The sequence below is a fragment of the Carex rostrata genome, chromosome 7, assembly GCF_964058835.1.
Source record: "Carex rostrata chromosome 7, lpCarRost1.2, whole genome shotgun sequence".
NCBI lineage: Eukaryota > Viridiplantae > Streptophyta > Magnoliopsida > Poales > Cyperaceae > Carex > Carex rostrata.
The window spans coordinates 11518940-11545014 of NC_135924.1; the positions used below are offsets into that span (position 1 = coordinate 11518940).

The 26075-nt window shown below is 32.4% G+C and overlaps 2 protein-coding genes across 2 annotated transcripts; one reads left to right on the forward strand and one right to left on the reverse strand.

Annotated features, from left to right (window-relative positions):
- Nucleotides 1–16842: 16842 nt before the first annotated feature.
- LOC144556403 (uncharacterized) lies at nt 16843–19682 on the forward strand. Its single transcript, XM_078304752.1, has 8 exons — nt 16843–16872; nt 16928–17130; nt 17703–17792; nt 17899–17979; nt 18066–18197; nt 18574–18792; nt 19081–19173; nt 19289–19682. Coding segments are annotated over exons 1-8 (981 nt in total). The 5' UTR covers nt 16843–16871; the 3' UTR covers nt 19451–19682.
- Nucleotides 19683–21792: 2110 nt separating this feature from the next.
- LOC144556441 (protein ELC-like) lies at nt 21793–23331 on the reverse strand. Its single transcript, XM_078304795.1, has one exon. The coding sequence runs from the start codon at nt 23202–23204 to the stop codon at nt 22002–22004; it is 1203 nt and encodes a 400-aa protein (XP_078160921.1). The 5' UTR covers nt 23205–23331; the 3' UTR covers nt 21793–22001.
- Nucleotides 23332–26075: the final 2744 nt, after the last annotated feature.

A 26075-nucleotide genomic window follows, 5' to 3' on the forward strand; every position in this document is an offset into this window, starting at 1 on the left:
ATATCTGTATCCGTATCCGGTTAATATCCGATTCGTATCTGTATCTGTCTAATATCCGATCATTTTAATTGCACCCCTATCAGCAAGTCAATTTAGTTGGCTACAAACAATTAATATCTGAAATTATTATTACTTATATATGATCATATTCATATATACTGAACAATATATAAAAGAAGAAAAGAAATAGTTATTTTAATATATGTCTTCTTTGACCAAGTATTACATCATACAGTCTAGGGGTGTCAATGGGTACGGTACGGGTCGGGTGGAGATATTTCATACCCATATCCATACCCTATCCATACCCATTAAAAATTGATCTTACCCTACCCTACCCTACCCTTACCCGTTAATATTATCGGGTAACGAAACGGTAGCGGGTGAATAACGGATAATACTAGTATAATAATTAGTTTTATTATATTTTACAAATTAAATATCAAAAACTCATTCACATATATAATTGCATTTCTAATAAAAAATAAAATAAATGTGCAATCAATTCCAACTAAATTATTTTTTATAAAGAATAAAAATTCAAAAACATGAATATACATTTAAGTGGGTTGGAAATTGAATTAAATATACATTTAAGTGGGTTGGAAATTGAATTAAATATACATTTAAGTGGGTTGAGAATTGAATTGAATATATATTTGAATTTTATAATTACCCTATAGGGTAACGGGTACGAAATAGTCATTACCCATACCCTTACCCATTTATTTAACGAAAAAAAATTCTTACCCATACCCATACCCATACCCAATAAGCTAACAAAAAAAAAAACCTTACCCATACCCGGCTTATCGAATACGATACGGGTCAGGTAAACGGCTAAAAAGGTACCATTGACACCCCTAATACAGTCCCACGGATTAGTGTTGATTTAGTACAGCATAGTAATTTAATGATCTTAAGTTATTCTATAATAAACAATTGTTTTGGCGGCGCCTGAATTTATTGGGCTCACAGTATGCCATTTGACATTTTCATTTGTGCTATAAATGTTAGAGCCTCTCTGTCATTTTAGTCGTTGTTGCGCTTGTAAAGTCAATGAACTGGACTACGTACAGAGTATACATCAGTGTTATAAATAATTAAGAATAATTAGTTATAATTGGAAATAATTGGTTAATTAGTTGAGAAAATTTGTGACGATTTGATCGCCACCAACAACTAATCGGCCTAAACAACTGTTTTTTATAACACTGGTTATATATACAAATCAGCAGCACATTAAGTAGCGTCATCTTCAAAAATAAAAATAAAAATAAAGTAAAATAATTCTAAATAATAAAATAACTATTAGCTAATATTCCGACAAAAAAAAATACAATTTTTGTTTTTTTTTTACAATAACCTAACTTGTTTCTTCTTTAAAAATGTTATCTAAAATTCATATTATTTAATACAACTTTTATAGTGAATTAACTCCCACACTTTCACTAACACGGAAAAAAGGCAAGTATAGTAAATAATAAAAAAAATGTATGATATATATTAAACAAGATTCTAAATAGCGCACTATAGTGATTTCAGACCATAAAAATTATGGTGTTATCGGCGTTATATAAACATATATAGCGTCATTTAGCTATTCCGCTATGTCCGCTATTTAAATATTTGATATTAAATAATAAAATTCTAGTTATAATGGGGACAGTTAACTCTACAATGGACTTTTTCTGCCGCAAATTTTTCTTGCAAAATTGATCTGCGCGCGGTAATTGACATCTTCCCAACTACTTTTGCCCAAGAAAGTAAACAACATTTAATAACTAATTAAGGGACACTTTCATGTATACTCTTCAAAAATCTCTAAATTACTTACTTTTTCCTTCTGAATTTCATAATATCATATCTATCGTTCTAAATTTTAAAAATTCACAAATTTATTCAATTTATTGTCTTTTCTAAAATAACACGTTTTAAATTTATAAAGTTCTCATTTTACATTTCATTTAAAAAATAAAAAATATGCAAGCATGTGTAATAAAAATATTCAGTATTATAATTGGCTAGTTTGTGAGGACAAATAGTTTTTTCTTTGTATGTGATGCATACACAATGGTATTTAGGTACTTTGTGTGTCTCATAAGTAGAGCAATTATTCCCGATTTTTTTTATTAATATCCAAAAAATAAATAAAATTTAAAAAAATATCCAAATCCCGAACGAATTTCAAAAACTACTCAAACCGGCTATCCAATAACCGAATTTGGGACAAATTTCCGGTTAATGGTTTCCCGGACTCAAAACAATACATCCGGTTAACCATTAACCGGAAAGTTATATTTTTTTTTTTTAAATAACATATCCGGTTAATGGTTAACCGGACTTGTATTTGTTTTTTAAACAGAAATTTTTTTAATTTTTTGTATTGAAATATTAGAAATATTGAATATATGTCTTTAAAAATAGATGAAATACAATATAATTTGATTTATTAGAAAGACTGCAACAAATAACCCGGATCAATATTTTTCAGGCTGGATTTTTCGCGGCTGTAAGAAAAATTAATATATTTCTTTATGTGTTATTGGAAAAAAATAAAAATGCTTAGATTCTGAGTTATTGATCCCGGTTCAAAAGTCACTTCTATGTAATCCAGAAAATATTATGATCCTTCTAGAACATTTAATTTACAAAAAGTTGTATCTATTTTAATAAATAATTCTTTTTTAATAACAATAATTAAATAACTTAAAGTTTTTGTTTTTTTTTCCAAAATAGATACAACTTTTCATAAATCAAATGTCCTAGAAGGATCACAATATTTCCTGGATTACATAGAAGTGACTTTTGAACCGGGATCAATAACTCAGAATCTAAGCATTTTTATTTTTTTCCAATAACACATAAAGAAATATATTAATTTTTCTTACAGCCGCGAAAAATCCGGCCTGAAAAATATTGATCCGGGTTATTTGTTGCAGTCTTTCTAATAAATCAAATTATATTGTATTTCATCTATTTTTAAAGAAATATATTCAACATTTCTAATATTTCAATACAAAAAATTAAAAAAATTAAAAAAATTCTGTTTAAAAAAAAATACAAGTCCGGTTAACCATTAACCGGATATGTTATTTTTTTTTAAATAAAAATAAAAATATAACTTTCCGGTTAATGGTTAACCGGATGTACTGTTTTGAGTCCGGAAAACCATTAACTGGAAATTTGTCCCAAATTCAGTTATTGGACAACCGGTTTGGGTAGTTTTTGAAATTCGTTCGGAATTTGAATATTTTTTTAAATTTTATTTATTTTTGGATATTAATAACAAAATCGGCAATTATTCATTTGCTCTCATAGACATGTCAATTAGAAGATTGCATATTTTGCTGAGGCATGTTACATATTTTTTTTAATAAAATGAAAATTTTATAAATTTAAAATTAATTTTAGTTAAAGAAAACAATAAATTGGATAAAATTGTGAATTTTTGAAATATAGGAGGAGCCAAATGCCGATTTTTTTTAAAATATCCAAAAAAATTATTTTATTAAAAATAACTAGGTTCTGAGTGGAATTTTAAAAATACCCAGGCCGCACATTTTTTCCGCGCCCCAAATTTTTTTTTTTTTTTTATTCCGAGTGCGGAATTTTTCCGCGGCCCGGATTTTTTTTTTTGGAGAAAGAAAATATTGTTTTTTTGGCCCAACTTTACACCTCTGGTTAACATATCAAAACACCTTCAAAAATCGTAAAAATTTAACGACATGCATTCTTGACTTCATAGAATAAGGCTGTGAAGTTTCATACAAAATCTCAAAACAGATCGTGAGATATCGGCTCTCAAAAATTGCCCGAACTGCTGAAGGAGTGCTTCTGAGCCCAAATTTGCACATCTGGTTAACATATCAAAACACCTTCAAAAATCATGAAAATTTACCGACATACATTCTTGACTTCATAGAATAAGACTGTGAAATTTCATACAAAATCTCAAAACAGATCCTAAGATAATGAAACATAACAAAATTGAAAACTTAAACATAATAAAACATATACTAAGAAGATAATAAAACTGAACATAACAAATCAAAACTCAAACATAACAAAACTGAACTCTCTCTGAAGGAGTGGTTCTGAGCCCAAATTTGCACATCTGATTAACATATCAAAACACCTTCAAAAATCATGAAGCACTCCTTCAGCAGTTCGGGCAATTTTTGAGAGCCGATATCTCATGATATGTTTTGAGATTTTGTATGAAACTTCACAGTCTTGTTCTATGAAGTCAAGAATGCATGTCGGTAAATTTTCATGATTTTTGAAGGTGTTTTGATATGTTAATCAGAGGTGCAAATTTGGGCTCAGAAGCACTCCTTCAGCAGTTCGGGCAATTTTTGAGAGCCGATATCTCACGATCTGTTTTAAGATTTTGTATGAAACTTCACAGTATTGTTCTATGTAGTCAATAATGAATGTCGGTAAATTTTCATGATTTTTGAAGGTGTTTTGATATGTTAACAAGTTGGGCCAAAAAAAACAATATTTTCTTTCTCCAAACTCTAAAAAAAAAAATCCGCGCTCGGAATAAAAAATTAAAAGAAAAATTTCGGGGTGCGAATTTTTTCCGCGGCCCAGAATAAAAATTCTGGGGCTCGGAAAAAATGTGCTGCCTGATTATTTTTAAAATTCCACTCAGAACCTGGTTATTTTAAATAAAATAATTTTTTTTTGAATATTTTTAAAAAAATCGGAGCCAAATGCTACATTATGATATTTAAAATGTGAACACGTAATTTCGAGGTTTTCAATTAACCCAGATCGATGTGTTGTTTTCTGAAATGTTGAGCCGTTGACACTTGACACTGACTCCAAATGCTTTCAAAATAAATGCACTGGGTTTCTTTTATTTTGGGGCTGCTACTATTGCCCAAAATGTCCCAAGATAATTTGGTTTCATATTTTACACTTCTACATAGTGTTTCGTATTTGAAAATAAAAAAAATATTGTAATTATCATTTATATTCGTAAAAGTCATATTATTATTGTGATAAAAAAAATGCTGACACCACAATCATTTTTTACCAATGGTTTAAATCAATGTTATAAAATGCGGTTTCTATGCGGTATGCGGAAGGCCACCGCATACCGCATATACGGTATACGGCCGCATATGCGGATTTTTATGCGGATTTATATATGCGGGTTTTTTTCATTTAATATTAAATATAACACCCTTAATTAAATATTTAATATTTTAATATGGTTTAATCTAATCAAATATTTGAATAAAATCATCTATATCAAATATATTTGAGCATTTAATTAAATTTCATTAACAATGCGAGGTCTCCAGTATTAATGAAATATGATTGATTAAAAAACATTTCATAAAAAGTTTCAAAAACGGCTCCAGGCTTGAGCGCAACAATATAAATATTAAATTTGGTCTCCAAACCTTCGGCCCAACAAACATTCAGTGTATTGGTATTTAATAATAAAATAAGAGAATCGCTTGGGAGTTTGGACTTCGGAGGTATCCGGCATAATAGAAGTAATACTTAGTCCCACAGCACCAAAACAAAACAAATATAACGTCGGGTAGCCTATAAAAGAAGCTGGATAGTAGAGGAGGAAGCATCTGACTGGACTGTTGTCCGGATGGATATTTAAATAGGGATTTCGGATTGTATCAGCTATGTGATCCGATATCCCTTAAGAATTAAAATATGTAAAATATTTGAAGTGGACTAAAATCCGCATATTAATCCGCATAGTCGGATTCTATGCGGTCGAGGACTGCATACGCATATGCGGCCGTATATGCGGCCGCATAGGCCGCATTTTATTACACTGGTTTAAATAGCGTTTATCGCGAAATAGCGTACGGGTTAAAAAAATCGCGCTATGCTCAAATAGCGGCGCTATAGCGCGGAATGGCGCGCTATAGCGGCGCTATTTGGGCATAGCGCCATAGCTTTTTTGGTCGGAAAACGCTATAGCGGCGCTATAGCGCCGCTATTTAAAACACTGTTTTTTACATAAGAAATCTGAATATTTCATTTTGACTGAAGAAACCAAACAAAAACAAAAAATTGACTTAATTTAGTTCACAATTCTTGCTTAATTTATACAAGTTTGGTTGAATTCTTATCCTCTAAAGTAACCTAATTTTTTAGTTCTGATCCAGACCATCCGATCAGAAATTCGGGCCAGTCCAGTCGTAGTGGAATGCTCAATGCCTCTTTAATATTCTGTGTGAGAGCGGATTGGACAGTTTGGATCAAAACTCAAAAATTGGGTTACCTTAGGGGGGTCTGAATTAAGTTTGATTGGTGTGTTGTTAGGAGTCGATGCTTGTATGCTAATGATAAAAAGGAGGTTTCAAATATTTCTATTTTTTGTATCTTAATTGTGTTATTATATCTTAATTTTTTAATAATAAAATTTTCAAAACTTATATGTTAAATAAAAAATATTAGATTTAATATATATTATTTTCTCTACATATATATAAAAAAATTACTTTTTGATTTTATTTTATATGAATCAATAAGTTGAAAAATCAATGTCCATAATTTATTCACATTAGTGTATTTTTGCAAGTTCTTAATACTAATCAAAAAAAAATTGAAATGTCATAATTTTTTATGTGTACATGCAGAAAATATTATATATCATATCTAACTGTTTTATTATGATATTAATTTAAATTTAAATTTTTAAGTTATTTTAGTTCTAAAAATTAAAGCACTATAAAGATTTAAAATAGAGGTATTATAACCCTCCTCGGTAATAAATGCTTTGAAAAGTTCTTTCTAAAGACGTGAGAAATTACACTTATTTATTATTGTCCCCAACAAGTGTCTCTTTATACACCTCTCTTTTGTTTATGTGGCAATCTGCAGTTCGTCCACAACTTGTTTGGATGAAGAGTAGAGGAAGGAATGGGAGGTGGAGAAAGGAATGAAATAGAAAGAAAGATTAACGTATTTAATTTCTTTGTGTTTGGATGATTAATGAAGAAAAATAAATTTAATTTTTCTTTTCGTCTTATTTCTTGTTTGGTTGATTAAAATTTAGAAGGTTAATGAAAAATTTGGTGATTGTTGTAAAATACATAGTTGGACATTTGTATTACTTTTTTTAAAAATATTTAGAATAAAATTTATTTTCATCCGTTACCCTCTAAATTGAAAAGGAAATCAATTCTATTGATTACAATAATATAAGGTTAAATCTTTCACCTCCTGCACCTTTCATGCTTGACATAATATTTTGTCAACCAAATACAAATCGACAGAAAGTTTTATTTTTTTTCCATTACCAAACAAGATGTTAATCAATTTGTGAAACAAAGAGTTAATTGAGAAAGAAGGCTCATGAGTTGCTCATCATAGTATGCCAATGAAGGTTTGAATTCAAGACCTCTTAAAACCAACCTTATAACTTAATTAAACGACAATTGATTTTAATATAAAACCACAAGTTAACAACTAACATGGTAGGTTATGTTGCCAGAAGCTATGAGGAGTATTTTAATTTGTTTTATATTGAACCAAAATAAAATATGAAAAGTTCTTATAATCAATGAGGAGTAATTTAATTTCTTTTCTTCAATACAAAATTTTATTCTTCAGACGAAGTTCAAAATCATCCTAGTAATAAAAAATCTATTCCAAAATAGACAAAATGAAAAAGACTTCTCATAACTCTTTAATTTTAATTCACACTAGAATGATTTAAGGTCTATATCGCTTCACTACTAGAATGATTTAAGGTCGAAAACGACTGATAGCGCTGTAGCTTTAAGGTCTGAAAATACTATAACACTACTAATTAGAACACTGATTACAACAATTAGTTATATATATAATAGGAGGATTTAAATGTCTCGACATGCATGTCTCATATTCTTTATCTTTATTTTCAAGATCCAAACAGTAGATTCAGGTACCTGATGTAATGGTTCTATAAATTGTTTAGGTACTTGGAATGAATTTCTAACTGTTCAGATCAAATTTTTCTCAGTCAGGTACCAGGGGTGATATTCGAATTCCCTCAAATTAGGGGTAAAAGTATTAACAATGGAGTTTTTGCTTTATACAGCACGTAAACAATAAAGTTAAAAGAACACTACATATAAACGCACTGCATTAAATAAAAACTGCTGCTCCACTATCTTTACCAGTGGCGGAGCTACAGTGCCACAGCTGTCTACCCCTGAATTTTATTTTATTTTTTGGATTAGGTTTTTTGATGGGTCTTGTTTATTTTTTAATTTGATTCGGCCTATTCCTGGGTTCAATTCAGAGTAGTGATTGTCAGTTAAGACTTCAAAGATGGATGTAAGGAAAAAAATATATTTCTAAATCTTTATTCAATTCGGAGCAGCGATTCTCCTCCGTCCAATTGATACCATTTTTTCAGAAATAACAAGTAATTGTTTTAGTAATTTTGGTACCAATTAATAATTTAGAAATTACAACCGATTTGAAAGCTGGAGATGCAATTTGGTAGACAGACGAAGACGGAAAGAGAATTATAAAAATGATTTGAACCCAAACCCGTTTAGAAAAATGAAAAAAAATAAAAAATCCAATTTCTACTTGCTCCTGACTACGCCCCCTGATTTTTACCCTTGAAAACTCGTGCACTGAAGGAGAAAGAAACGAGCAAACAGTCTACCACAGGCCGTAGGTACTACAATGTACGCTTCAACCGCCATTGATTCAATTTATTAAAAAAAAAAGAAATAAGAAAAACAACAAATCTCCTCCCCACGCGTCGATCTGACCACCGTTGATTTGAATACATCTAAAATGTACGAACTGAATTGCATGATCTGCTCAACACGAATCTCAAAGCTATCCTCTAGCTCTTGTTTTGATCTGCACGGAGAGGATCAGAGGATGTCAATTGTACCTATCCAAACAATAGCTATAGCGCACTGAAGAAGTCATGGTCTTTTTGTTTGTTTCTCCAATTCAAGGCAGAAGCGCCTTACTTTTGATCTCTCGCAAACGCGTTGAATTCTTCAACGATAATACTAATCGAAACGAACTAACTTTTGACGCAATCAAACTATAAAAGTCTGGTGCATAGACTTGCTGTGTTGCTCTAGTGGCCGTTAGTGTGCCATTAATTCCAGTATGCCTAATTTGGAGTCTTTGAAAGCGACGAGAAGATGATGTGATCTGGTCATGAAATCCCCAGATGAATTTAGACATGGCCACAGGATCGGTACTATCAATAGTAAAAGACCTCTTGAAAAAAACATAGTAACTGATTTAGTGGTTCCGATCGATTTTGTTATTTCTTAAAAAAAAATTTGTCCCTCTTTGGGACACTTGATTCGTAATTTAGATTAAATTTCCGGTTAAAATCAAAAATAAATTCTTGAATTATGATTCGTAATTAGAATTATAATTTAAAGAATTAAATTTTATAAGTCAGAGTATTGAAAAATATAAGTCAAAGTATTATTTTTTTATCGAATATTCAATTAATTAATGGATTTAAATACAATTAGTTATTTAAATTCGATTAGATATTTTTTTGTCTCCTCTGACGAAAATTCTAGATCCACCCCTGATAGTAACAAAATAGATTACTAATGGGCCGTCTTAACTTTTGGTAACGAATTAAGTGTGTAATATGTAGTTTTTAGGATTTAGGAAAGAGTGAGGCTATTGATAATGTATTAATTTTATAATTATGACATTGGGATAAAATAAAGAGTAGGGTTTAAATGTTTTTATTTTAAAAAAATTTAATAAAAAATTTCAAATTTATATGTTAAAATAAAACGGTTAGATTTGATTCAACATGCAGAAATTTTTCACATTAGTATATTTTTACAATCTCTTAATAATAATCAGAATAAAATTTAGAGAAAATTGGTTATTTGCCACTCCAAAACTTTCAAATTGTAAAAATGTCATTTGAAAATTTGAAATTGTAAAAATACCACTCCAAACTTCATTAATTTGTAATCTTGCCACTTCAAATAATTAATGACTAAAATAGCCTCCCTTCTTCTCTTCTTCTTCTCCTACCTTCTCTTCTTCTTAGCCATGATTGGCTGTGCTAGCCCGAATTTCAAACTGACTGAGATTAAATCTCAAACAGCAAATCTCAGATTTAACATTTCTGTTTTTTTTTTTTATGATTTTGTCAGTTGGCAAGAAAGAATGCCAACTCTTTTGAGAAAATGTATACCAGCAAGAAAAAACCATTGAAAAATATTAGTTCTGACTTCTGACCAAGTATATTCTTATCCTTGTTGTCTCCTATTTTTATACAGTGTGCATATTTCGACCAGTGTTTTATATTATTTGATTTGACTTGAATATAGTATGTAGTCTAAATAAGTATGCAGTCCTAATAGTAATTAACTAAAATTTAATTAGTGTAAGGATAAAATCATTTTGATTGCTTCATCTAAAACTTTTTTTATATATTTTTTTGGAAGAAGACTTTTTTATATTTCGAAGTAATAGACAAAGTCCAAAGTTGTCAACTCAATTTATTCTACTTTAGTTCTTTGTATAAATCAATCTTGTCATACATTACTAATTAAGGACCTGTTCGGCCGTCTAAAGAGAACGGGAATGGGTATAGGAATGGAAATTTTTGAATATCCGAAATACTGTGCACGTGGGCTAATTTTCACGAAATCTGAGTGAATTTTTTTTTTCCACACACAGTGAACAGTTGAACAGGTCCTAAAAGAAGTATATAAAATGTTGTATAATTAATCAATCTCATCACAGTGATAAAATTTATAGTTATTTATACAAATAAAAATTATCATATATAATTTTATGTGTATTCATTTGTGTAGGGTGACAAGTACGAAATAACTCGTTACAATTTTATACTAAATTGTCATATATAATTTTTTTATTTATATACTATTCAATAAGTTATTGAAAGTGTTTTTAATCTGTATTAATTTGTATCTGTTATACTAACAAAAAAAAATTAAGTACATCGTCTTATTGAATACAATAGGGATAGACTAACAGTTAGAAAATTTTCATTCATACCTACCAAATTTCATCTTTTGTCTTCCTTTTTTTGCTTCTCGTCAGTCGTCACCCTTTCAGACACCGAATCCTTTGTCCCCCTGGGTGCAGGAATTTTCTGCCCTTTCAGTCACTACGTGTGGGGCCGGTTACTGTTAAAGGGGGCCGGTTACTGTTAATTTTTGAACTGGGGGCCCACCTCAGACCCACACGCAGTGACTCTGGGGGTAGGAAATTCCTGCCCCCAGAGGGGCAGAGGATTCAGTTCCACCCTTTCTTCCTTCATTTTTAGCAAGTATCTTCCCCATAAATTTTGAAATTCGTATCCTCTGCATTAACTCAAAAAAAAATATTTTGAGTTAATGCATCTGGACTGTGCGATCAGCTTTAAGATTCATGCAAATTAAATCCACACTAATATTAAAGATTCCCCAGGTCAGAGCTGGATGGGCTCAAAAGATGTGTGTTAAGTATTAACTGAAAAGATGCTCTTTTGAGTTAATGCAGACGATGCGGACTCTAATTTATGTACGCACCCTTTATTTCTTATTGTTATAAGGAGACTTTTATATCTGTAGCCAGGGTAGAACTAGGGTGTTTATAAGTTTACCAAGGTGTCTGGTGAGCTTAACTCCAAAATCTATTATATTGGTTTTAAAATAATAAATTCAAACTGTTGAAATCAATTTACTTCATGAGTGATGAATTTAACATGTAAAATTTTTAGAATTTTGTATAAAATCAAGTGATAAAAAAATGTTCAAAAAATAAATGCATTAAAATTAATTTATAAACCTTCTAATTTCGGCTGCTTGACGTACTAAAATAATTCGAAAACTTAAAATATTTGCATGTAAATTCATCACTTGTGAAGTAAATGGATTTCAACGGCTTGGATTTGTTGTCTGAAACTGATATAATATATTTTGGAGTTAAGCTCACTCAACACCTCGGTGAGTTTAAGAACACTACAACAATATTTAAGATTTGCAGTTATTAGTAGATTTTTACAAAAAAAAATGCTCAAAAATATAATAAACACTACAACAATAGCTATAAATACTTATATATATAAGCAAGTTTAAACACTAAATAGTGCAAGTTAAATTCATATATCATGTTAAACACTATGATACGAACTATAGATATCTGATTATGCAAGTTTAAACAGTGAATATATACTAAGGTATAAATGAGAATGACACTTGCACTTATATAACTAAATGAGAATCCGCTCCGTTTACACCCCTATCTAACTAAATGAGAATGACACTTATATAATGTTAATGGTTTAAAAGATTCTTGAACAATGATTGCAATTTTACTCAACAAAAGGATATCTAAAAGGTTGAAATATTAAATTTAGTTGAGAAAGTTTGCAATTTTTTGTTAGAAAATTAAAGGAACGGGCATTAATATTGAACAAATATAATGCTCAGAGCTGATTTTTCAAATTTCAACTCAGTTGAAAAGTTGGTCTTCACAATTGGGTCAATATGTTAATTCTGCAAAAGTTACACCGAAAGCTACACAGACAGAATTTAATTCTTTCACAAACATGCTAGCTCGTGTTCTCTCTTATTTAAATTTGTATCCCTTGTTTAATGTATCAGAATGTATGGTGACACTCATTATTTATCAATGTAATTTATGATATTATTAGAGATATTTTGAGTAATAATTTGAACTTTACACTGGTTTAATATGAATATTATAATTTCTTAATCAATTTTGTGTTATTTATTGCTTTATCAGACTTCAGATAATATTTATAATTAGTAGAAATATATAATATAATTTTTTTAAACAAAAAAAAGCTATGTAAAATAGATTTCGCTATAGCTACGCTATTCGCGATAGCTTTTTATTTTAGCCTTTCTGCTATGACGCGGTAATCGCTATTTAATTAGAACCTTGATCATAAATCATAATGTATGGTGACACTCATTATTTGTCAATGTACTTCAGTAAAAAAATAATAATAATAATAATAACATGCAGCCCATAATTGTCATGTTGGTGCCTAGTTCAAATATATATATCTTTGAAATTTTGGTATAGCTTGCTTATTATGAAAATTTCAAACTGCAATTGCTTATAAGACTATCCAATATACACCAATTTGTTGTTACTAAAATAGACCATAGATTATAGTTATTTGTCGCATATTTTGGCATGCCATGGCCCCACTCTATAAGTGCCATAATACTATTTTGTGGTATTCAAGTATTCAACCCACTTGCCGTTATCCCCTCTCTCTCTCTCTCTCTCTTCCTTGACTGGTTCAAAATTCATAATTTCTATGTACATTTTCTGCTGCATTAAAACCAAAATTTTTAAAAATACCCTCAATAAAAAAAATCAAAAAACCACTGATATGTGAGAATTCCATATTTATCTGAGTCGTAACATAAAATAGCGGATGCATTCTTTGAGAGTTGCCATTTGTTATTGCAACCCTGCAAAAACCAAAAACCAAAAATTGTTACGGTTAATTTTAATATATTTTTTTAATAATTTTTGAAAATAGAAAGAACAACTAATAATTTGAATATGTTAGAAAGAACATCAAACAAAATAGATAAAATATCTTATAATTTAGATGTACTAGAAGGACTCCGAAACATTTTGCAGGCATAATTTTTCCTGGCTGTAAAAAGAAATTAAACTATTTCTTGGTGTGTTACTGGAAAATAATAAAAATGCTTCGGATCTGAATTTTTGATCCCGGTTCAAAAGTAACTTCTAGTAAATAAAGAAATTACTATAGTCTTTCTAGTACATGCAAATTGTAAGATACTCCATCTATTTTCGAATAAATAAGTTGCCATTATTACGACATGTCAAATCATTTTTTTAAATAGATGAAGTATCTTACAATTTGAATGTACTAGAAAGATCTCGATAATTTATTTATTTATCTAGAAGTGACTTTTGAACCGAGATCAATAATTCAGATCCAAAGCATTTTTTTTTCCAGTAACACACTAAGAAATAGTTTAATTTTTTTTACGGCCGAGAAAAATCCTGCCTGAAAAATATTTTGGAGCCCTTCTAGTACATCTAAAATTATAACATATTTTATATATTTTGTTTGATATTATTTCTAACATATTCAAATTATTAGTTTTTTTTTTCAATTTTTAAAAATTATTAAACATATCAATAAAATTCACCGTAACAATTTTTGGTTTTTGGTTTTTGCGAGGCTGCAACTACAAATGGTGGCCCCCAATCTTGAAGCTCACCATTTTACGTTGCGGCTCGAATAAATATAGAATTCTCCAAAATCAGTAGTCTTTTGATTTATCTTTATATTGTTGAGAGAATTTGTAAAATTTTCGGGCATAAAGACCACATAACTGACTGGGGGCCACATAACTCATGAATTTTCTCCATTTCACTTGACTTAGACTGCAACAGTACAAAATTTGAAAAATTTGATATTTCCACAAGACCACATAACTGATTAATTTTATTTGATCATGTTTAGGAGAAGAAGAAAACAAAAGATACCATTTTTTTAAGAACAATGTAACAACATTTGTTCATTGGTTCTCAGTCCACTGGGAGAATATTATTTTTCCAGGATCAATTTTGACGAATCTTTTGCCTAAATGGTGCTTTCACTAGGATCATATTCTGGCAGGAATTATGGTGAAATCTCTCTAGAAAGAGAGAAGTCTTTATAGTGGCAGACAAGGATATTTTTGGATGAATTGCAACTAACTTTCTTTCTTCATTCTTTCTCAAATTTTTCAAGTCCATACAAAAGACTCAGAAAGAAGTAAACCTTATAATTATGACTCTGAGGGCCTCCACGAAATGATGACCAAAATTCTGTGTTAAACTCTGACCGATGAAATCAGAGACGGTCCGATGTCCGATCAAAGCCGTTTTATCAGTATCAAAATTTGTACAAACAAATTTAAGATAATAATCGGATGGCTCTGATCGGACATCGAATCAAATATGGTCTGATGCCCAAACCTCTGGCTACTCACTTACGAAGAGACCTAATTTTGAGAGCATTTATCTTTAGAAATAAAGAAGAGTAATTGTTGGTGATTTGTAGTTAGATTAATTAGCTACATGGCTTGGAAGTAACATTAACTCATTAAGTTGGTTTTATTTTCAAATATTTGTTGATATCATGTTTACTTAAAGAAAGGAATTAAATAATGGAAGGAAAATATGACAAGCTTTTATGAATCATTTTCAATGATTCTTGTTCTCATTTCTCAAATTACAAACTTTAGCAGACCTCTTATGTTGTCTTTTTCTTAAATGGGAAGTGCTAAATATTCCAGATCCATTGTTATGTGAATGAAGTGTTTAAATCCAATATTTTTTGTTATTAGTCGCGGAGCTACAGTGCTGCAGGGGTAGGCGGTTGTTTACCCTGAATATATATATATATATAGAGGTTGACTAAGATCAAAGTGGTAGTTCCTGAGCTTTGGTGCTACCAATTCGTTTTTCAATTTTTAAATTTCAAAACGTCGATTCGAACCGTTCAAGTTGTTCTCCATATTAAATTATGCTTAGAGACCAAATTTTACATTTTTCTGAATTTTTTTACTATTTATTAAGCCACTTTGAAAACAGCTGATTCAACGGTGGCTTCTGATTTTACTGTTTTGTTAAGCCACCGTTGGATCAGCGATTTTCAAAGTGGCTTAATAAATAGTAAAAAAATTCAAAAAAATGTAAAATTTGGTCTCCAAGCACAATTTAATATGGAGAACAACTTGAACGGTTCGGATTGACGTTTTGAACTTTGAAAATTGAAAAACAAATTGGTAGCACAAAAGCTCAGAAACTACCACTTTGATCTTAGCCAACCTCTATATATATATATATATATATATATATTTTTTATTTTTGGACTAGGTTCTTCAATAGGTTTTGTCTATTCCTAGATTTGATTTGCCTACTCCCCAGGATTCAATTCAGAGTTGGAATTGTCAGTTTATACTTCAGAGATAGATCTGTGAGTCATTTAATCTAATTAGGGAAGAAAAGTATTTTTAAATTTTTGTTCAATTTGGAGTAGCGATTCTTCTCTGCTCAATTGATACCAGTTGTTTTAGAAATTACAAGTAATTGTTTTAGTAATTTTGGAACCAATTAGTAATTTAAAAATTATAATCGATTTAGTAGGCAGAGATGCAATTTGGTACGCAGGCGGAGGCTAGAAGAGAATTATGGAGGCGATTCAAATCCGAATCCGTTCATCAAAAAAAAAAAAAAAAAACCAACCCAATTTCTACCTACCCCTGATTCAAATCCTGACTATGCCACTGTTTATTATGTGAATGAAGTGTAGAAATAATTTATTTTATTAATTGGAGGATAAGACTAATGGAGATTACTTTTTTAACGTTATGTAACTTCTTAAAAATATATTTTTGTTCTCTCTAAAATTGGAGTGTAATGAAAATAAGAAAATGAAAAATATGATAACGTTCAAGTCAGGCCCAACATAACTCTCAGAAGTTACAAAAGGCCTAAAAGAACTAATAACCTAAATTCGGGCCGAACTGGTTCAATTCTCTTAGACTCAGCCCGGGTTCGGCTCCGGCCCATTTGCCGCATAAAGAAGTCCAAATTAAAGGATAAAGCCGGAGATACCGAGTGCGTATCCTCTGAGATATCTCATTTTTTGCGTGGCCGACGTGTCCGGTGCCTATTCGAGGGTGACGTAGGGGGCCAGTATTATTTGAGCTTTGAGATTCGCGCAGAACGTATTGAAACGGTTGAGATTTTCCATAAAGTCACGCAAAATATGAGATATCTCAGAGGATGCGAATTCGGAGACACCCAAACTCCCGTTGAAGCATTTTCCTTCAACGGCGATTTCTTTGAGAAAGAGCAATAGTGAGATTGAGTTCTATTTTTTTTTTTTTCTTCTTCATGTCGTCTATATTTTCAGTGAAGCTGCTCTCGGTGCCGGGTGCACCTTCCCGCTCGCCATTTCTCAACTTCTCGCGCTTGGCATCTGCGCCGCTCGCCCTCTCGTTGGGGAAGAAGAGCGTTAATGGTAGGTGTAGGTTGAGGATTGTTCGGGCCGAAGCCTCGGATCCGAATGGGACCGCCTCCAACGCTGATTCCCAGTCACCATCCAGTGGCAATATGGTATAATATGGTCTATTTTTTTTTCTCTTTCTTCTTCTTACTTGATGAAAGAACCTCAGTTTAACAGTGAACAGGTAACAAAAGAGGAGTAAATTAGGTGTGTAAAATGTTATTCGAGTATAACATTTTGCCCGAGTTGTTTTGGTGTTTCCCATTTTGGTCCTTGCTATCATTTTTAGAGTACATTTGGATGGGAGCTAGAATAGTTAGAATAGTGAAATTTGAGAAAAGTAATGAGAATAGAAAAAAAATTAGTGTGAAAATGATGTTATTCGGATTAGTAAAAATGTTGTTTTGGTGTTTCCCATTTTGGTCCTTGCTATCATTTTTGTGAATAGCCACCAACAAATTAGTTCTGGGTTTGTGGATATATTAAGAAACTGTTTTCTTGGTCTGTAGGGTTGAGTGGGATTTTTATTGGGCATTAGTTTGGTCAAGTTTGAAGAGAGATTTAGACTAAACAATCCACTTGAGATAAACCATGGTGCATTATATCTAGAAGGTAGATGAGGTCAATTAGATGCAAATAGGAAGACGTTTTTTTTTCTGAAGCATTACTTTTCTTTTGTTAGCCAAAGAGCAGAAGAGAGATTCTTTTGGAATATGTCAAAAATGTGCAACCCGAGTTTTTGGAGCTATTTCTAAAGAGGGCACCACCTCAGGTGGGTTAACATATCCTTTATCTGTGCTACCTGAGATAAACCTTGTGATTTTACTCCAAATTCAAATATAATCTCATTTTTTTTTTCTATTTTGGCACAAATTCAGGTTGTTGATGCAATGCGCCAGACTGTGACAAACATGATCGGCACACTTCCTCCCCAATTTTTTGCTGTTACTGTTACCACGGTAATTTCTGAACCCTTGTTTGATTTTATGTTAATATGTATCTACATATTTGTTTGTTTTTTGAAATTTTCTTATAATTGGTAAAGGTTGCAGAGAATCTGGCACAACTTATGTACAGTGTTCTGATGACTGGATACATGTTCAGAAATGCACAGCATCGAATTGAGTTGCAACAGAGCTTGGAGCAGATTGCTCTTCCCGAATCAACAGAGAAGAAGGTACTTCTATCTCTATGTTGTTGTATCAAATTAAAATGTTTTCCTGTGGCAGTAAATATTTTTTTAAATCAATTTGTTTGCGGATGGCAATTTTTAACATGGATTAGTGTAACCAGTATATCATTAAGCCCAACTGGACATGAATAGGATTAAGACTTAGAACCAGATGGAACTAAAGAAAGAAACCAAGGTGAAGATCAGTTAAACCTGAGTGGCTGAAACCAGTCTTGTACAGTGGTTCTTACTAGTCTCAACTGTTACAGGACCTAGTCAGGAATTTTGTAATGTGTTATTTAACTGCCAATCTTATTGAATAGCTTTTAGCTTACCTTGTTATAAGTTACTTTAATTGTATAGATGATTTTTCTTACTGTAGGACCCTCCAGATTATGCACCTGGGACACAAAAGAAAGTGACAGGAGAAGTTATTAGGTGGAATAATGTTACAGGTCCTGAAAAAATTGAAGCAAAAAAATATATTGAACTACTTGAGGCCGAAATTGAGGAATTGAACCGCCAGGTGGCAAGGAAGTCTACAAGTGGGTCCAATCCGATCTTGGATTACTTGAAATCCCTTGAACCTCAAAATTTGAAGGTTTTCTCATTTTAAATTTTTTCAATAACGATTAAAATAGAAAGAAACTGAATTAAAATTCATAACAGTGGCAGTATTTTCAGTCAGTAACATACAGGTCCGAGTACCTATCTAATTTAAAATTTCATTTTGTTTTGGTTGTGGTTGTTCTGTCTTTATTAATAACTGGGGTTAACTTGTGTTGCTAACAGGAACACGTGCTATTCTCTTTTTATGCTTGACAGAAATTAGACATCAAATGATGGAACAAATTAAAATTTGTAATAATTTTTTTTTTTGTTATTGTAGGAACTGACTAGTAGTGCTGGAGAGGATGTTGTGTTTGCCATGAATGCATTCATAAGACGTCTTTTGGCAGTCTCAGATCCAACAAAAATGAAGGTTATATCCTTTATAGTAATCCTTGGATCATTTTGGACAGCTGATCCTGTTTTGTTGGTAATTTTGCCTTGTCCTTTGCTGCCGGTCTAACGTAATTATGTCAATCTTTTTTCAGACAACCAGGGCTGAATCAAGTGCGCCTGAGTTGGCAAATTTGCTATATTGGTTAATGGTAGTTGGTTATAGCATTCGCAACATAGAAGTGCGTTTTGACATGGAGAGAGTTCTTGGTGCTGTTCCAAAACTTCAGGAGCTTCCTCCTGGAGAAAATATTTGAATTTTTTATTTTGTGTGAACATATAGGAATATTAATAATGCTAATCAAAGCTAGAGTTTGGAGTGATTTTTTGGCACTTGGCCTTTGACAGATTCATAGAAGCCGCTGTGCTTCATAATATTTAGCATGTGGCTCTATTTTTTAATTTTTTTTTCAAAATTTTCAAAAATTAATGATCCTAAACAAGGACATGCTTGCAATAAAAAATTTTGTTTGCTGAGTGCTTTTAAAACAGTGTAAAACTATAAATGCACTGTCAGCCACAGTATTTCCATAGTTGGCACTTAATTGTGATAGTATTATTAATAATGTTAACTTTTCGTGCAATTATTAAACAAGTGGAGCCCAATTCTCCGTGTTGACGGAGACGACTTCAGAAATTATTTTGAGGAAAGACTAGCAGAAATTATTAAAAATATTCAATTGATTAGCTACAAATAAAATATTCCATTGACTAAATCGCTCTTCTGTTTCTAAGAAATCTATGTACAGTATACAAAATCAAGGTTTTAACTCATGCGTAATAAACTATTCATCTATGCTGACCTTATCTTACTGTGATTATCTTTGACTACCAGTAAAAAATTCTTGGGACGAAACAATGACATAAAGTAAGAAGTTAGAAGTCCCAACTGAAATAAGTGAAAAGTGAAAACAAGATTTTTTTTTTTTTTTTTTGTCAATAACAAAGATCAAAGATACATAATCTCATAACAAAGGGACATGACAAGATTTTTATCAGCACCAAGCATTGGTCGCACTATTTTGGTTCTTAAAATAACATTTGTTTTTTCTCAGGCGTCTTTCAGCAGTGATAAAAATTAAAAACTAGCTCTAAAATGATTCGTTGATCTTACCGATTGAGTGAATAACTCTTCCAACTACGTGGTATGTGTTACAAAATTTGCAAGTAACGAAAATATTATGAGAGGAAAATGAAACAGCCGAGAGAATGTTTTGATTGAATGGAACAGGGCGTCAACGCCCAACTCAGTTTCTGATCAAAATAAAATCCCGTTCTAATAGAATGCTAACTGCTAAGGCAGAAACGTACTGATGCGTCAGTAACAACTAACCAGATGTAGTTGCTTCTAAGCTGTAACACGAAACATTTGGCAACTAAAATTTGCTTCTGGCAAGTTGCAATCATGCCCTTGAAAAATGGTTCACACGAAGAAGTGCCCTCAAAATTCTGCAAGTTCACAAAAAATTAAAAAAGAATACCACTGCATCTGATCAACTGATATGAACGATATAAAGCAAAAAGCAACCCAAATGAAATAACCTACAACAGAAATTTGGTCTCTCAGATTATTTCCTTGCATCATTAAAATTAAGTACAGTAAATGCTTACAGATTTTTTTATCAGACTGGAATATTCTCATTATTCATGGGCTTGCAAGTACAATGTATTATTCAAATGGACACAGCCCATTGAAGTAAGACTATAGGAGGGAACATTACACCCTCTTTAAACAGTACAATAAATTACTGCCTGGCACTTCCATAAAAAATCCTATCCTACTAGGATTGAATGACTCATTTCCATGATATCCACCGCTACAGGATGTATAATAGTAAAATCAGCAAGTTAGTTACCAGATAAAGATTATCTAATATGATTCTTTAATCTTTATGCAATAACAACTAAGATATTCATATATACAGCTCAAAATATATTTAAGAAAGAAAAAAAAATATTCCTATAAACTATTGGAAGAAAAATCTACCAATGCAATTTAGTTGACTTTGCTTCTAATTCAAGTAATTGGGTACAATTTACACCTATAGGTACAATTGGATGGTTAATTTCAGACTCACCAAACTACAATACCAGTTCAGCACAAAATTGAACTATGTTTATTTTCTCTGTGGATAAAATAAAGGATCCATTGAGCCTGAAATAACTCACAAACAATCTCAAACAGACTTACAACAATGAACACCCAAAAATTTCGGACAAACAAAAATTCATCCCGCATTAATTATATCAACAGTTGAAATCAATTGAGCTAACAGTTCCACTGGTATTCTAATGTCTAATACCCTTCCAACAACATCCCACCATAATCAATTAAGAAAAAGTTCCAAATTGAACTTTCCACATAACAATTGTTAATTCTAGAAACACGCATCAATGAAAAAAGCTGCACAAATTGCCTGTCGCCTGAGATGTACATATAATGTTACAAATAATAAAAATATAAGGATAAAGATTTTCCTCCTAAAATTACCATTGAATAAATGCTAAATGCAATTGCAGAATTCATTATTAGCATAAACTATCTACATGACACATAATACTGATTTATGAGATTTACATAAATAGAATGAGGCAGAGTAAAAAAATTCCTATATTAGATCATGCAAAAAACTGAACCGATACATGAGACAAATCAATCAAAATTATAAACTTCTTATTAACACAGCACATAAAAAACTATCAACTAAACAACACACCTGTATACCCAAGGAAATCGCATCATCGTCATAACGGAGGTTTTACAAAAATAGCAAATAATACCAACCAAACTAACCTCCAATTCAGCTATCACCCATAATGTGGGGCCCGTGCTGCCATGCTGGCGACCTGGGCCTGGACCTGTGCGGCCCTCACCCGAGCTGACAATGCCCTGTGGAAGAATTGCTCCCGAGAAAGCATTCTGACACTCTTCAAATAAGTGTCAAAGGGAATTGCACCATCTTGGACCGCCTTATCGAGTGCATATACTGTATCCTCAGCAGCCAGGTCAGCAGCTGTGCACTCCACCATCTGCTTTGACAGATCATCAGCCGGTACAAATACATCATCAATGTCAATTTCTCTTCTTCTCTTCATTTCATTCTCTCTAACCCATCCCTCAATTACATCAGTGTTCATCAAAACCATCTGGAGCTGTTGCTCAAGTGTCTCTTTCTCTTCGGTCATCTCTTGTAAGCCCCTAGAAAGTTCTTCTTCTCTCCTTTTCAGCTCAGCTTGTACAGAGCAAAGCCCATCCATCTCTGCCTCTCTGGCACGCCGCAGTGCTGATATGTCTTCATGCACCATGCCTACAAGCTTCCCAATTGCATTCCTCCGGAATACCTCTGCAGGATCCTCTGCAGCCACAGGTGGTGTAGGCTGTGGAGGTGGCGGGAACATCCGTCCCCCATATGAATTACTAGGAGAAGCAGCAGAAGTAACAGGTTGAGACACAACTGGCCGAACACTAGGGTTTGGAGTAGGGGTCTGGCTAGGGCTTGGTGCCTGCCGAGTGAAAAGAGGAGGATCAAGCCCAAACAAATGCGAAACTGACCGCACTAGATCGACTAAATTCGCCGATGGAAATATCCACGACCTGAGGTAGGGCACGTGTACAAGTCCCGACCGATCCACGTGGGGATGATTAGGTTTGATCACCATGTCTCTGGTCGGATTCAGATAGACGAGGGGAGGGGAGCGGGGGTACGGCTCTGGGAGCCAGATCACGCACGGGATATTATACACGACGCCGGAGAAGACGATGGGAAAGGTGCCGTCAGCCTGGAGAAGGGTGGCGCTGCGGCCATCGTTGTGTGTGAAGAGAGACGATTTGGGGTGGAGAGATGGAAAAGTCTCGACGAGGGAAACGAGATGGTTGCGAATCAACCATTTGACATCTTCGGAGTAGGGGAGAGAGGAGGGGCCGCGCTGAGACAGGGCTTGGTTGAGGAACTGTGCGGCGTACTGCGCCGCCTGGGTGGAGCCCGTCGGAAGAGTAGGAGGCGGCGCCATCGGATTTTGAGAGGTGGATTGTAGGTTGGAATCGGTACGGCGAGAGGCAGGAGAAAAAGGGATGAGCAACAGAGCGAGCGTGTTGTTTTGGGTTTTCTTCGACACGGAGGAGAGATTGGGTCGGTGGACAAAATGAGAAAGTTACCGACAGATCCCCTAAACTCTCAGAAATTCGCAAGATGGAACGGAGCGGGTCTATTAATATCTCCAATAGCTTTACTTTCAATCTATTTGTCTTTTTAGTTTCAAGGAAAAGTCGTCCGAACTGATATTAACACTATAAAATATGTTATTAACACAACACAATTTAAAATTTCTATTTGATAGACAAAAATTGCCCTCCACAATCAATTACTTCTGTTGCTTTCTTAATTTGGAAACTTTTTAATGCTAATATATTTTTATGTACTTTCTTAATCTGTCTATCTTCTTCATAGAGAAAAAAAAAACAATAGATTGGAGCTTTCAATGATTCTATTGTTATTTATCAAGCTATTAGAAGGTTCTTTTTTGCTATTTTTTTTAAAACAAACTGATTTTTATAGATCGCCTTCTATTATCTGAATTGAAATATTGTGCACAAAAAGCACATATACTCTCTTTCCACCGTCCCATGAAATTTTCCCACCCTCTCCCCATCCAAAAATAATAATAAAATTAAAAACTTATCTATATATCTCTTTTCTCAACAGCAAAATAATTTTTTTGACAATTAATAAATTTAATTATAACACAAATATTCAAAATATTACAACATAGATCATGGAATCTTCATTTAAAAGATATATTATAAACGTTTTTCATTTTGAAAAACCCTTTTTGCTAAGATGGTTTTTCTTGATTTCTTCATTTAAATGAGTTTTATTACCTATAACAAATATAGCAATGAATATATTCAATGAAAAGTAATTGAAAAGATTCCGTCTGAAAAAAGTATTGTTGGTGAAATTTATACATATTAATTAGTATCCATAGATATATATCCAACAAAAAATATTTTGCCAATTTTTTTTCTTTAAGTAGATATTTGTGGAGTTGGGTAAAATAAACGAATATAATGATAGATTTTCAATAATATAATAGAATATTTTATTTGTAATATATTTAAAAATCTTAAAAGTATGATAAAATTTATAAATAACGAATATGATCAAATATTTATTTAATTTACTAATTTAACTTTTAAAGAAATAAAAATATATAGTAATGTATGAGAGTGAAGGAATATTATTATTTTCTAAGAAACTTTTAAGGAAAGAAAATCCTATAATAATGATGAATGAGAGATACAGTTTTTTAAGAAATAGTTAATAAAGGGTAAATTTGTCTATATATTAAAATATTTAGATAGTGTTGTGTTAATAAAAATATTAGTAGTGTTGATATCATGACTCCTCTGATAGTGATAGGAGGAGATTTTTACTACTCGCCTACGGGCTTTTCCCTCAAAAAAAAAAAAAAAAAAAAAGGAGATTTTTACTACTCGATTTAGGAAAATGTAACAGTATTAAAGTCAATTCAATAAAATATGCCTAAGGGCTTCAACTGTCAAAAAAAAAAAAAAAAAAATTGGGTCGGAGATGAGAACAGAGAGTTTGAGGTGTGCGTATCCTCTGAGATATCTCATATTTTGAGTGACCGACGTGTCCGGTGTCTATTCGGAGTCACGTAGGGGGTCAGTATTATTTGAGCTTTGAGATTCGCGCAGAACGTATTGGAACGGTTGAGATTTTCCAAAAAGTCACGCAAAATATGAGATATCTCAGAGGATACGAATTCGAGTTTGAGAACCTTGTTTATGTCAGCAATAGAGTAGGTCCAATTGGAATCGGACCTACTTTTGAGTAAAGAGCTCTAAGACCGTCCGATCTGATTAATGATATGTGCACACTAAAATTGACACAGATGCACACGACTTTTAAAGCGAAGTACACGCATCCTAGGTCAGATCGGACATTAATTAACCCATTAAACCAAAGTACGTCCATCGGACATCGCACCTACTCTTCTCTCAGATATCTCAAACTTTGCGTGACTTTATGAAAAATCCCAACCGTTTAAATACCTTCAGCACGATTCTCAAAGCACAAATAATAAAGCCCCCTGCGCTATTACCGAATAGGCATCGGACATGTCGGTCACGCAAAAGTTGAGATATCTCAGAGGATACATACCAGGTATCTAATTCAAAGTTCGGATTCTCTGATGCATGCTAGGACTTGCCATTTTGTGTGGCTAGTTAATGAATTGACATTTGACAGCTACCTTGTTAGAGGAAAATTATGGCTGTGGGACCCTATAGTCGGTGATCCGCATGCTTATAAAAGTCTTAGAGGATTTGAACAATTCGGGTCAACAACGAAACGGGCTTGACCCATTTATGTTTCGATGTGGCCTCGAACACGGTTTTCTTTTTTTCTAATCCTTTAAATTAAAGAAGTTGCATAACAGTGATGGTTACTTGTGACAGTCATTCGCTTTTATTCCTCAATTTATTTAAGAAATGGGCTTCCAAATCTCAATTTTCAGCACTCAGATCTTGGTGTGTCTGAATTGCTAGAAATTGCATTGTTCCGAAAATAACTACTGTTTAAAATAATTATGGGTACCTAAACTAATTTGATGTTTCTTATGCCGGATGGAATAGCAGTTATTTCCGAGTGTAAAGATAGAAAAAGAAATATTTTTTTCTTGTATTTTTACCAACACATTTCATATTTAATGAAGTTGACAATGCTTCTGTCATCTTTGCATCGTGATAGTTTGTTTGAAACTACAGTTGTCTATCTTTTCCTTAGATCTCCACTGTTTCACTCGCAAGAGGAGTTACAAAAAACCACTATTCCTAATGCACAATTCAAACAATATTTT